General features: G+C 56.0%; 1 protein-coding gene across 1 annotated transcript; it reads left to right on the top strand.

The window, feature by feature from the left end:
* Positions 1 to 2,613: 2,613 nt before the first annotated feature.
* Positions 2,614 to 14,150, top strand: actr5 (actin related protein 5). Its single transcript, XM_028986647.1, has 9 exons — positions 2,614 to 3,018; positions 3,949 to 4,184; positions 4,272 to 4,441; positions 6,225 to 6,436; positions 6,514 to 6,678; positions 6,752 to 6,859; positions 7,432 to 7,571; positions 7,669 to 7,801; positions 13,783 to 14,150. Exons 1-9 carry the CDS (start codon positions 2,641 to 2,643, stop codon positions 14,116 to 14,118), a joined length of 1,878 nt encoding a protein of 625 aa, XP_028842480.1. The 5' UTR covers positions 2,614 to 2,640; the 3' UTR covers positions 14,119 to 14,150.
* Positions 14,151 to 14,445: the final 295 nt, after the last annotated feature.

Genomic DNA, 14,445 nt, shown 5'->3' with positions numbered 1-14,445 from the left:
CGCATTAAATAAATAAAGGAATTAAAAAACATATTCTCGTTTTTTCCATTGTTTAACTTAAATAAATTTATTTTTTTGTATTATTATTACTGTCGTTGTGTGTTATGGTTATGACCTCGTTATTATTCGTAATCAGGTGAGGTCGTGTGTCACGCGCCTGAAGACGGAATAAAACGGCGAAAGTTGCGCGGATTTTCCACGCTCCGCTTGCGTGTTTTTTTGCCAGCTGCCATGTGTACTCAGAGAAGCGCGGGGTGATTGTGTGTGTGTGTGTGTGTGTGATTGGGTTTGTTTGTATGTATGAGTGTGATTGTGTGTTTGTGTGTGTGTGTGTGTGTGTGTGTGTGTATGAGTGTGTATTACACGCCACTGTTTGAGTGTGTATGGGGACACTCAGCTCCTGTCCTCACACTTGCCCAAGATTTTTACGGGGGAGGGAAGCTGAGTCACTGAAATGCCTACAGGACACACACACACACACACACATTCACATACTCACACACGCGCGCGCGCACACACACACTTGACATTGAAATGCGTTACTACAGAGTCCCGGTTTTTTCTCCAACACACACGCGGCACACGTGACTCTCTCCGTTCCCGAGTCTTTGTCTGTGATATATGTGACAATACGGTGACAATTTAGAAATAATTATATTTTTAGTTGTTATGTTAATATTTATGTTTTTAAATAATGTTATGGTATTATTAGTAATTATATTAGCCATAGTTGTTATTATTATTATTTCTCTTGTTCAAAAGACCGTCGAAATAAACGCACTGTTATTATACCAATTTGCGGTATGAATGGAATAATTGTGAGTGTCCTGATTATTGTGAGGGTTTGTCCCGGTGCATGCTGGGACTGCGCTGTGTTGAACTGCCGTGTTTTGATTATGTTTTTATTTAATAACTCTTCATCTCGCTCATGTGCGACATGAATCATCGTCCTGTCTGGTTTTAATATTTACATGTCGAGAAGGGTGTGTATCTGAGTGTGTAAATGTAGATGTGTGTGTGTGTGTGTGTGTGTGTGTGTGTGTGTGTATAAATTGTCCTGGTGACGATCCGCGCTCTGGTTTTGTGTGACAACAGCGGAGATTATTCCAGTCTGGTTCTGAAGGGTGTGTGTGTCTGAGTGTGTAAATGTGTGTGTGTGGTGTGTGTGTGTGTGTCTGAGTGTGTAAATGTGTGTGTGTGTGTGTGTGTGTGTGTGTGTGTGTGTGTGTGTGTGTGTGTGTGTGTGTGTGTGTGTATAAATTGTCCTGGGGACGGTACGCGCTCTGGTTTTGTGTGACAACAGAGGAGATTATTCCAGTCTGGTTTTGAAGGGTGTGTGTGTCTGAATGTGTAAATGTGTGTGTGTGTGTGTGTGTGTGTGTGTGTGTGAGTGTGTGTGTGTGTGTGTGCGATAGCAGCAGCTTTTGACCAGGAATTAGTTCTGCTGTGTCTGTGGGGCAATTCTGCCCGATAGTTGCCATGGACACGGCCGGATGGAGACGGGGTCTCCGCTGCCGTCTTCTGTGCCACGGGGTACCGGGTAAGTAACTAAAGTAATCTGTCGTGTGTGTGTGTGTGTGTGTGACAAGATAAAAGGAGATCGTGTACACACACACACACACACACACACACACACGTACGTGACTTTAATCCCTTAAACCATAACGCGAGATTTGAACACCTTCTTGTGAGTAAGGCTTTTAACGCGCGTCGTTATATGACCATAATAATTAATACACAAGAATATCTCAAAATCACAAGAGGTGTGTTTCAATGGATTTTAATTTACATTCACAATTACAGTATTTACCAGACAGGGACAGTCCCCCTGGGGACACTCGGGGACACGATGGTAGGAAGTGGGGTTCTGCTTCATAGGCGAGTTACCCACTAGAATAATACCAGCCTCGCCATATATTACCATTATTGTAATAATAATAATAATACGAATATTTATTATTATCATTATTATTATTATTGTTATTATTATTATATTGTTGGAGGAACAAGGGATAAATCGATCACATTTTCCTAATATTTCTGAGAGGCTGTAATTGTGTGACTCTCACACACACACACACAAACACACACAGGCTGTATGTGTTGGCCATGTGTGTGTGTGTGTGTGTGGCTGGCATGAGATGACCTACTTCTGTTCATTAATGTCACCGTCCTTGCTTTGTGCCTGAGCACTGAACTGTGTTTTTGACTCAACCTCACACACACACACACACACACACACACACGCACACACACACACAGACACGCACACACACACACTCGAGAGGAATGCACATGGCTCGGAGTGATGGTTCTCCCGTGGTTCTGCACCCTCGGGTGCGGAGTAGCGGTGGAGTACGCGGCTACTCCTCCTCTGACGTCACAGGTCCCGGATTCCACGTGGATCTGCTGCCCCCTTCTGGGCGAAATATAAAACTGCAATCGTTGCGCGACAGGAAAAATACACCATACAGGGGATAAAACAACTATTTATTAACTGTTTTTTTTTTACTCAGTTTCAGAAAAATAATAATAATTTGGTCCGTTCTTCTCGGACCTTCTCTGCCCTCCGGCGGCGGACCGGAACGTTCGTTGAAAGCCCCGCCGGACGTATTTGAGCGCTGCACCCGTGCGGGGACGATGTCTCAGGGCGGCGCGGCGGCGTGTAAGATATTCTCCTTCAGGGACTGCAGGTCCTCGCCGGACCCGGTGCACGTCCTCGGCCCGGAGTGCCTGCGGCCGCGTCCGGCGCCGCTGGTCGTGGACAACGGCTCGTTCGAGAGCCGCGTCGGCTGGGCCTGCGCCGCGCTGCCGGAGCCGCGGCTCCGCTTCCGGTCGGTGGCGGCGCGGAGCCGCGGCGCGGCGCGCAGCGAGACGCAGGTCGGCAACGACATCCCGAACCTGGAGCCGCTGCGCTGGCTCGTCCGGAGCCAGTTCGACCGCAACGTGGTGGTGAACTTCGAGATCCAGGAGCTGATGTTCGACTACGCGTTCATGCACCTGGGCGTCAACACGGAGGTCGGCTTTACACGTGAAATAGCTTAATAAACTATTCTTCTTATTGTTAACATATTACAGGTGTACATGAAGTGCGGTAGCGAACAGGTAACAGGCGAGCTGTTGAGGAGGAGGGTGATGGCGAGGAAGAAGAACCTGGTCCTGGTCTGCAGAGGCCAGCAGGGTGTGGGGGGGGGTCTGTGATGGTTCTTGAGAGGGACGGAAAGGGAAACGTGAAGTGATTGTGAAACACTGCAGCACAGCACACAGTGAAACGTGTCCCCTGTGTTTAACCGTCACCCATGGTGAGCAGCGTGTGGGGACGGTGCACCTCGGTGGATCGGGATTCGAACCGGCAACCTTGTGATGATGGAGCTGCTAGGCCACCGCTGTCCAGGGTGTGACACCGGTGATCTTTTCTGCCGTCCGCTGCAGTCGGTTCTTGTGCCGTGACTGTGATGGAGCATTACGGGACGGTACTGTGTAGAACTGGCCCAGCCAGAGATGTCGTGTCTGTACAAGTTTAAAATAATAATATTAATACGCGGTAACCGCGGCGGTAAATAAATGCCGGTGGTTCACCAGCAAAACCAGCGTCGGCGTCATCCGGACAACTGACTTTGTAGGAGAGTTGAAATGAATCTCGTTTGGGGACCTGGGATACTGAAGGCTGTCGGCTCGAATCCGGAACCACTGAGGTGCCACCGAGCAAAGTCACCGTCCCCACACGCTGCTCCCCGGGCGCCTGTCATGGTGCCCACTGCTCACCAAGGGTGATGGTTAAATACGGAGGACACGTTTCACTGTGTCACCGTGTGCTGTGCTGCTGTGTCATAATCGATTCCACACGGATGCCGGAAGTGACCGCGTCGGGCCGATCTGAGTTTTGAAAGGTCGTGAGACCAGTACGCGTCCGCAGGAAGTGATGGGCGGGGCTTGGTGTCCGTACAGGGCCGCGTGGAGCACCCCGTCGTGCTGACCGAGGCGCCCTGCAACCCGCTGCACTGCCGCCAGATGATGTCGGAGCTGCTGTTCGAGTGCTACGGCGTCCCGCACGTCAGCTACGGCGTCGACGCCCTCTTCAGCTTCCAGCTGAACGCGCGGCGGCGCGCCGAGCCCCCCCGCACCGGGCTGGTGGTCTCGTCCGGATACCACTGCTCCCACGTCCTACCGGTGATCGACGGCAGGTCAGGGTCATGTCCCCCCCCCCCCCCGCCCCTCCGCGCGCGCGTCCCCCCCCCCCTCTGAACCGTCCCGTGCTCCGCCCCCGCCAGGCTGGACGCCGCGAACTGCAAGCGGGTGAACGTGGGCGGGGCCCAGGCGGCCGCCTACCTGCAGCGGCTGCTCCAGCTGAAGTACCCCGGCCAGCAGGCCGCCGTGACCCTCGGCCGGATGGAGGAGCTGCTGCACGAGCACAGCTACGTCGCCGCCGACTACCAGGAAGGTTCGCCAAACCCTCGCTTCACGCTCATCTCGCGGGGTTTTTTTCCCTCAAAGATATTTTTATTGATTTTTAAGCAAAAGAAAGAAGAAAACGTTTATAAAATGCACTCAATAAGTAAATCAATAAAAAAAAAAAAAAGTGCAGTGATTGATTGTCATTGTGATGCACAGCAGCACACGGTGCACGCAGTGAAATTTGTCCTCTGCATTTAACCCATCACTGAGCAGTTCTGTATGAGTATTATAGGAAAAACGGCGATTTCGTCATATTCGAAGAACAATAATGATAACTAGAAGCCAAAATTCCAGGGGAAATTTTGATGGGTCTGTCCAGGCATTGGTCACAGCTGCGGGCATGGGATTTGTAAAATGGGGCTTCTTTATTGTGGTACTGCAGTATCACTTCAAAGAAGTTTTATTTTACAAATCCGTTGTTTCTTTACGTTTGACGGTCTTCGCGTGGCGGTCTTTAACGTAAGACATGTTCTTTTTTGCCATTCTCAGCACAATAATAAATGGTCTGTCTTCCTGACAGACCCAATAACATGTGCAACTCTAAACCCCCATAATATAATAATAATAACCCCGTCTTCATGCCAGGTCGGTGAATTAAAACGAACAAGACGACAATGTCGTTTCTGGAACTTTACTGGGTGCATATTCGGATTCTGGGACTGAAGGCTTGTAAAATACTCCAGGCCCCCACACCGTGTGAAATTCTTTGAGTGGCGTAGACAGGACATGAGGTCCCTCGTCCGTTGAGCACGGGTGGGAGGAGCAGCACCCTTCCATCTGAGTAAGACTACACGTCCGGTGTTTTACCGGGGGTCTGTCATGCGTCATCACTGATACCAAAAAGCACAGTCAGGGTTGTATACGCCGTTTGAGGGTTTGAAATATCTCCCTGCGATATTTTCGAGACTCTGACACGACCAGCACATATGGATAAGCAAGGCAGGGGAAGAGAGTTTAGGGTCAGTTTAATGGCTTAATCCAGAACTGAACCATACAATCAACTCCAAATTTATTTCTAGAATACAATTAAAATACTGAAGTGACCCTGAAATACAAATAAACAGATCGCCCCTAGTTTACTTATCTTCAAATCCCAAGTTCTCCCACACCGCCCCTCTGCTACGTTCCCTCCACTGGCTCCCAGTAGCTGCACGCATCAGGTTCAAAATACTGATGCTGGCCTACAAAGCCAAACATGGAGTAGCACCATCCTACCTCACAGCCCTTATTACACCTCGCACTGCACCTGGTATACTCCGAGCCTCCAGTACTGCTCGCCTGGTCCCTCCATCTCTGAAGGTAAAAGGAAGACGCTCATCTAGACTCTTCTCCATCTTGGCCCCTCGGTGGTGGAATGAACTTCCCCTCGAGGTCAGAACAGCTCAGTCACTGAGCACCTTCACACGGCAGCTCAAGACCTTCCTCTTTAGAGAATATTTAGACGAACTTGTAACCTTCTTCTTGTCTGACGTCTGTATAGAAACTAGAACAGAGTAAATAAAAAGATTGTATTCATAGTTGGGGGTCCTAGTGAACCAGAACTGATCACTTCATCCATGGTAACATGGAAGCACGTTGTAAGTTGCTCTGGATAAGCATGTCTGCCAAATGCCTGATTGTGTGTATAGACAACGTGGCACAACCAATATCATCCCTGTCCACCCACTTCATAATTCCCTCTGTTTTTGTTCCACGTTGGCTCGGTGGTCTAGAACGTTTTGGACGCTGCCCCCTTGTGGTCGTTGACGATGTGCGATGTCATTTTGCAGAGCTGGAGAAGTGGAGGATCCCAGAGTTTTACGAACGGGAGGTGCACCGCATGCAGCTGCCCTTCGCTGCCAGGCCCGCCGGTGGAGGCGGGGTCGGGGTGGAGGAGCGCCGGGCCCAGCAGCTGCGGCGCTTGCAGGAGATCAACGCCCGGCGGCGCGAGGAGAAGATCCAGCAGGACCAGGAGCGTCTCGACACGCTGCTGGCGGTGCAGGTGGAGCGCGCCGGGACAAACGCGCTAACTAACTCCGTTCCGCTCGGTCTAAGACGCGTGTGAACTTCCACCCGCAGGAGCTGCTGGAGGACGGCCTGGTGGACGCCTTCCACCGCAGACTGGTGCAGCTGAACATGGACTCGGCCGAGGAGCTGCAGTCCTACATCCACAAACTCGGCCTGAGCCTGGAGCAGAACCGCCAGAAGCACCTGCTGGGGGACGGCCAGGAGGGCAGAGTGGAGGTGGGGGCGTCCCCACGGAGCGCGGAGGCACCGCGAGGCGGCTTCTTCACGTGTCCTGACTTTCGACCCGTAGGTCCTGGAGGTGGAGCAGCCCATGGAGGACGTGTTCTGTTCGAGCGAGATGGATCCGGATTTTAAAGACGAGAACAGCGAGTCAGAAAAGGCCGCCGCCGCCTCCCAGGTGAGAGGATTATCGTCACCTCTACGTCCTCAGTTACGAACAGGGCTGGGCGATACGCCGTTATTTTCTAGTGAAGTGATACACAGCAGCACGGCACACGGTGCACACAGTGAAACGCGTCCTCTGCATTTAACCATCACCCTTGGTGAGCAGTGGCAGCCATGACAGGCGCCCGGGGAGCAGTGTGTGCTCAGTGCCACCTTGGCGGATCGGGATTCGAACCGGTGACCTTCTGATCACGGGGCCGCTTCCTTCACCACTAGGCCACCTCCGCCCCAAAGTTCTGAAGTTGTGATACCAGAGATAACGAAGAGCTTATTAACGTTTAAAAGCAGGACATTTTCGGCCATCTTGCCGTTGCCTGGCTTTACACGGTGATCCACGAGACACTTCCGTATTCTGCCACGATGTTGAAGAGGTTAAATAGAAGCGTGCCGATGCTGAAATCACACACACCAAACATGCAAATCAATCATCCTGGTGGAATTTGGCTGAGATCGTATAATCGCCCAGCCCCGATTAGGCCACTGGTACCGCTGGTAAAACGATTAAACAAGCCCTCTGGTTGTCAGTCGGCGTTCAGCGCAGCCGAGTACCACCAACTGTTCGTCGGCACGGAGAGACTCCGGGCCCCCGAGGTCCTGTTTCAGCCCTCTCTGGTTGGCGAGGACCACATGGGGCTGGTGGAGACACTGAACTTCGTCTTGGACCGGTGAGCAGGGGACCCGCGTCCCGCCCGCATTCACACCACAAGCACGTCCCCCCCCCCGTTAAGGGTCCTCGGGACGCTTCCGGTCGGAATCTCGCAGGTACAGCGCCGAGCAGCAGAGGGCGCTGGCGGAGAACGTCTTCCTGACCGGCGGCAACTTCCTGTACCCGGGAGTGCAGGAGCGAATAGAGCGAGAGATGCTGGCCATCAGACCCTTCCAGTCCTATTTCCAGGTAAACGGCGGTTGACCGGCGTGAACCTTCACTGGTCTCGTGATTCGATTATCGATGCGTTCCATCCGTTTTTCTACGTGACTTCATCTTACGGTAGTCACCCACTAGGCCACTACCGCCCGCCGTTCCACCTAGTCACCCACTAGGCCACTACCGCCCTCCGTTCCACCTAGTCACCCACTAGGCCACTACCGCCCTCCGTTCCACCTAGTCACCCACTAGGCTACTACCGCCCTCCGTTCCACCTAGTCACCCACTAGGCCACTATCGCCCTCCGTTCCACCTAGTCACCCACTAGGCTACTACCGCCCTCCGTTCCACCTAGTCACCCACTAGGCCACTATCGCCCTCCGTTCCACCTAGTCACCCACTAGGCCACTACCGCCCTCTACACCACCTAGTTACCCACTAGGCCACTACCGCCCTCTACACCACCTAGTCACCCACTAGGCCACTACCGCCCTCCGTTCCACCTAGTCACCCACTAGGCCACTACCGCCCTCCGTTCCACCTAGGTCACCCACTAGGCCACTACCGCCCTCCGTTCCACCTAGTCACCCACTAGGCCACTACCGCCCTCCGTTTCCACCTAGTCACCCACTAGGCCACTACCGCCCTCCGTTCCACCTAGTCACCCACTAGGCCACTACCGCCCTCTACACACCTAGTCACCCACTAGGCCACTACCGCCCCTCTACACCACCTAGTCACCCACTAGGCCACTACCGCCCTCCGTTCAACCTAGTCACCCACTAGGCCACTACCGCCCTCCGTTTCCACCTAAGTCACCCCACTAGGCCACTACCGCCCTCCGTTCCACCTAGTCACCTAGGCCACTACCGCCCTCCGTTCCACCTAGTCACCCACTAGGCCACTTACCGCCCCTCCGTTCCACCTAGTCACCCACTAGGCCACTACCGCCCTCCGTTCCACCTAGTCACCCACTAGGCCACTACCGCCCTCTACACCACCTAGTCACCCACTAGGCCACTACCGCCCTCCGTTCCACCTAGTCACCCACTAGGCCACTACCGCCCTCCGTTCCACCTAGTCACCCACTAGGCCACTACCGCCCTCTACACCACCTAGTCACCCACTAGGCCACTACCGCCCTCCGTTCCACCTAGTCACCCACTAGGCCACTACCGCCCTCCGTTCCACCTAGTCACCCACTAGGCCACTACCGCCCTCCGTTCCACCTAGTCACCCACTAGGCCACTACCGCCCTCCGTTCCACCTAGTCACCCACTAGGCCACTACCGCCCTCCGTTCCACCTAGTCACCCACTAGGCCACTACCGCCCTCCGTTCCACCTAGTCACCCACTAGGCCACTACCGCCCTCTACACCACCTAGTCACCCACTAGGCCACTACCGCCCTCTACACCACCTAGTCACCCACTAGGCCACTACCGCCCTCCGTTCCACCTAGTCACCCACTAGGCCACTACCGCCCGCCGTTCCACCTAGTCACCCACTAGGCCACTACCGCCCTCCGTTCCACCTAGTCACCCACTAGGCCACTACCGCCCTCCGTTCCACCTAGTCACCCACTAGGCCACTACCGCCCTCCGTTCCACCTAGTCACCCACTAGGCCACTACCGCCCTCCGTTCCACCTAGTCACCCACTAGGCCACTACCGCCCTCCGTTCCACCTAGTCACCCACTAGGCCACTACCGCCCTCCGTTCCACCTAGTCACCCCAACTAGGCCACTACCGCCCCTCCGTTCCACCTAGTCACCCACTAGGCCACTACCGCCCTCCGTACCACCTAGTCACCCACTAGGCCACTACCGCCCTCCGTTCCACCTAGTCACCCACTAGGCCACTACCGCCCCTCTACACACCTAGTCACCCACTAGGCCACTACCGCCCTCCGTTCCACCTAGTCACCACTAGGCCATACCGCCCGCCGTTCCACCTAGTCACCCACTAGGCACTACCGCCCTCTTACAACCACCTAGTCACCCATAGGCAATACCGCCCTCCGTTTCCAACCTAGTCACCCACTAGGCCACTACCGCCCTCCGTTCCACCTAGTCACCCCACTAGGCTCACTACCGCCCGCCGTTCCACCTAGTCACCCACTAGGCCACTACCGCCCTCAGTTCCACCTAGTCACCCACTAGGCACTACCGCCCTCCGTTCCACCTAGTCACCCCACTAGGCCACTACCGCCCTCCGTTCCACCTAGTCACCCACTAGGCCACTACGCCCTCCGTTCCACCTAGTCACCCACTAGGCCACTACCGCCCTCCGTTCACCTAGTCACCCACTAGGCACTACCGCCCTCCGTTCCACCTCGTCACCCAGCTAGGCCACTACCGCCCTCCGTTCCACCTAGTCACCCCTCTAGGCCACTACCGCCCTCCGTTCCACCTAGTCACCCACTAGGCCACTACCGCCCTCCGTTCCACCTAGTCACCCACTAGGCCACTACCGCCCTCCGTTCCACCTAGTCACCCACTAGGCCACTACCGCCCTCTACACCACTAGTCACCCACTAGGCCACTACCGCCCTCCGTTCCACCTAGTCACCCACTATGCCACTACCGCCCTCCGTTCCACCTAGTCACCCACTAGGCCACTACCTCCCTCCGTTCCACCTAGTTCACCCACTAGGCCACTACCGCCCTCGTTCACACCCTAGTCACCCACTAGGCCACTACCGCCCTCCTACACCACCTAGTCACCCACTAGGCCACTACCGCCCTCCGTTCCACCTAGTCACCCACTAGGCCACTACCGCCCTCCGTTACCACCTAGTCACCCACTAGGCCACTACCCGCCCTCTACACCACCTAGTCACCCACTAGGCCACTACCGCCCTCTACACCACCTAGTCACCCACTAGGCCACTACCGCCCTCCGTTCCACCTAGTCACCCACTAGGCCACTACCGCCCTCCGTTCCACCTAGTCACCCACTAGGCCACTACCGCCCTCCGTTCCACCTAGTCACCCACTAGGCCACTACCGCCCCTCTACCCACCTAGTCACCCACTAGGGCCACTACCGCCCCTCTACACCACCTAGTCACCCACTAGGCCACTACCGCCCTCCGTTCCACCTAGTCACCCACTAGGCCACTACCGCCCTCCGTTCCACCTAGTCACCCACTAGGCCACTACCGCCCTCCGTTCCACCTAGTCACCCCCATAGGCCACTACCGCCCTCCGTTCCACCTAGTCACCCACTAGGCCACTACCGCCCTCCGTTCCACCTAGTCACCCACTAGGCCAATACCGCCCTCTACACCACCTAGTCACCCACTAGGCCACTACCGCCCTCCGTTTCCACCTAGTCACCCACTAGGCCACTACCGCCCTCCGTTCCACCTAGTCACCCACTAGGCCACTACCGCCCTCTACCCCACCTAGTCACCCACTAGGCCACTACCGCCCTCTACACCACCTAGTCACCCACTAGGCCACTACCGCCCTCTACACCACTAGTCACCCACTAGGCCCACTACCGCCCTCTACACCACCTAGTCACCCACTAGGCCACTACCGCCCTCTACACCACCTAGTCACCCACTAGGCCACTACCGCCCTCTACACCACCTAGTCACCACTAGGCCACTACCGCCCTCCGTTCCACCCTAGTCACCCACTAGGCCACTACCGCCCTCCGTTCCACCTAGTCACCCACTAGGCCACTACCGCCCTCCGTTCCACCTAGTCACCCACTAGGCCACTACCGCCCTCCGTTCCACCTAGTCACCCACTAGGCCACTACCGCCCTCCGTTCCACCTAGTCACCCACTAGGCCACTACCGCCCTCCGTTCCACCTAGTCACCCACTAGGCCACTACCGCCCTCCGTTCCACCTAGTCACCCACTAGGCCACTACCGCCATCTACACCACCTAGTCACCCACTAGGCCACTACCGCCCTCCGTTCCACCTAGTCACCCACTAGGCCACTACCGCCCTCTACACCACCTAGTCACCCACTAGGCCACTACCGCCCTCTACACCACCTAGTCACCCACTAGGCCACTACCGCCCTCTACACCACCTAGTCACCCACTAGGCCACTACCGCCCTCTACACCACCTAGTCACCCACTAGGCCACTACCGCCCTCTACACCACCTAGTCACCCACTAGGCCACTACCGCCCTCTGTTCCACCTAGTCACCCACTAGGCCACTACCGCCCTCCGTTCCACCTAGTCACCCACTAGGCCACTACCGCCCTCCGTTCCACCTAGTCACCACTAGGCCACTACCGCCCTCCGTTCCACCTAGTCACCCACTAGGCCACTACCGCCCTCTACACCACCCTACTCACCCACTAGGCCACTACCGCCCTCTACACCACCTAGTCACCCACTAGGCCACTACCGCCCTCCGTTCCACCTAGTCACCCACTAGGCCACTACCGCCCTCCGTTCCACCTAGTCACCCCACTAGGCCACTACCGCCCTCTACACCACCTAGTCACCCCACTAGGCCACTACCGCCCTCCGTTCCACCTAGTCACCCACTAGGCCACTACCGCCCTCCGTTCCACCTAGTCACCCACTAGGCCACTACCGCCCTCTACACCACCTAGTCACCCACTAGGCCACTACCGCCCTCTACACCACCTAGTCACCCACTAGGCCACTACCGCCCTCCGTTCCACCTAGTCACCCACTACCGCCCTCTACACCACCTAGTCACCCACTAGGCCACTACCGCCCTCTACACCACCTAGTCACCCACTAGGCCACTACCGCCCTCCGTTCCACCTAGTCACCCACTAGGCCACTACCGCCCTCCGTTCCACCTAGTCACCCACTAGGCCACTACCGCCCTCCGTTCCACCTAGTCACCCACTAGGCCACTACCGCCCTCTACACACCTAGTCACCCACTAGGCCACTACCCGCCCTCTACACCACCTAGTCACCCACTAGGCCACTACCGCCCTCACGTTCCACCTAGTCACCACTAGGCCACTACCGCCCGCCGTTCCACCTAGTCACCCACTAGGCCACTACCGCCCTCTACACCACCTAGTCACCCACTAGGCCACTACCGCCCTCCGTTCCACCTAGTCACCCACTAGGCCACTACCGCCCTCCGTTCCACCTAGTCACCCACTAGGCCACTACCGCCCTCTACACCACCTAGTCACCCACTAGGCCACTACCGCCCTCTACACCACCTAGTCACCCACTAGGCCACTACCGCCCTCTACACCACCTAGTCACCCACTAGGCCACTACCGCCCTCTACACCACCTAGTCACCCACTAGGCCACTACCGCCCTCTACACCACCTAGTCACCCACTAGGCCCACTACCGCCCTCCGTTCCACCTAGTCACCCACTAGGCCAACTACCGCCTCCGTTCCACCTAGTCACCCCCACTAGGCCACTACCGCCCTCCGTTCCACCTAGTCACCCCACCTAGGCCACTACCGCCCCTCCGTTCCACCTAGTCACCCACTAGGCCACTACCGCCCTCTACACCACCTAGTCACCCACTAGGCCACTACCGCCCTCCGTTCCACCTAGTCACCCCACTAGGCCACTACCGCCCTCCGTTCCACCTAGTCACCCACTAGGCCACTACCGCCCTCTACACCACCTAGTCCCCACTAGGCCACTACCGCCCTCTACACCACCTAGTCACCACTAGGCCACTACCGCCCTCCGTTCCACCTAGTCACCCACTAGGCCACTACCGCCCTCTACACCACCTAGTCACCCACTAGGCCACTACCGCCCTCTACACCACCTAGTCACCCACTAGGCCACTACCGCCCTCCGTTCCACCTAGTCACCCACTAGGCCACTACCGCCCTCCGTTCCACCTAGTCACCCACTAGGCCACTACCGCCCTCTACACCACCTAGTCACCCACTAGGCTACTACCGCCCTCTACACCTCTACTAATGCACCACAAGCATTAATTTCGACTCTCGCACTGCGGACTATATAATGGACGCAGTGTATGATTCGGAACACGTCTTCTTCTCCTGGCGCAGGTGACGCTGGCGTCGCGGCCGGCTCTGGACGCCTGGTACGGGGCGCGGGAGTGGGCGCTGCATAACGCCCCCGGGGGGCCGGGCTGGATCAGTCGGCAGGATTACGAGGAGAAGGGCGGAGAGTACCTGAGCGAGCACTGCGCCTCCAACCTCTCCGTCCTGTTCAAGCTCGGCAAACCGCCGCAGCGGGCCGGCGAGCCGGAAGCCGCACCGGCCGCGCAATACGGCGCTGTTGCCATGGAGACCACGCTGGTCACGGACAATGCGAAAACACTGGCGGACAGCATGTTCGCGGTCTCTGATTCACCAAACACCGTATTTTCACCGAGTCAGTGAGACTGTTGCTGAAATAAAATGCATTTTTGTTACTTTTTTTTTTCTCACCATTTTGTGTGTCTCGTGTCCACAGTTCAGTTACGAAAACAGACTCATCTAATCAGTGACGTTCTCACAATGCGGAGTTTAAAATGGAACTACCTGGCTGAGGAATGTGTGTGTGTGTGTGTGTGTGTGTGTGTGTGTGTGTGTGCTCCCTGCGGTGGGCAGCATGGGCTAAAGCAGCCGCGTCCCCGAGTAACAGGACGAAGCGGTTCACGAAGAGAGAGTGAAACCCTGATTGATTTCTAGTAGGGCTGCAACTAACGGTTATCTTAATAATCGATT

The sequence above is a fragment of the Denticeps clupeoides genome, chromosome 7, assembly GCF_900700375.1.
Source record: "Denticeps clupeoides chromosome 7, fDenClu1.1, whole genome shotgun sequence".
In the NCBI taxonomy this organism is placed as follows: domain Eukaryota; kingdom Metazoa; phylum Chordata; class Actinopteri; order Clupeiformes; family Denticipitidae; genus Denticeps; species Denticeps clupeoides.
This window is presented reverse-complemented; position numbering and strand designations above follow the sequence as displayed.

Coding starts and splice junctions, on each gene's coding strand:
- actr5 (XM_028986647.1), top strand. CDS start 2,641: ATGTCTCAGGGCGGCGCGGCGGCGTGTAAGATATTCTCCTTCAGGGAC. Junction 3,019..3,948: donor ACCTGGGCGTCAACACGGAG/GTCGGCTTTACA, acceptor GTGTCCGTACAG/GGCCGCGTGGAGCACCCCGT. Junction 4,442..6,224: donor CGCCGCCGACTACCAGGAAG/GTTCGCCAAACC, acceptor GTCATTTTGCAG/AGCTGGAGAAGTGGAGGATC.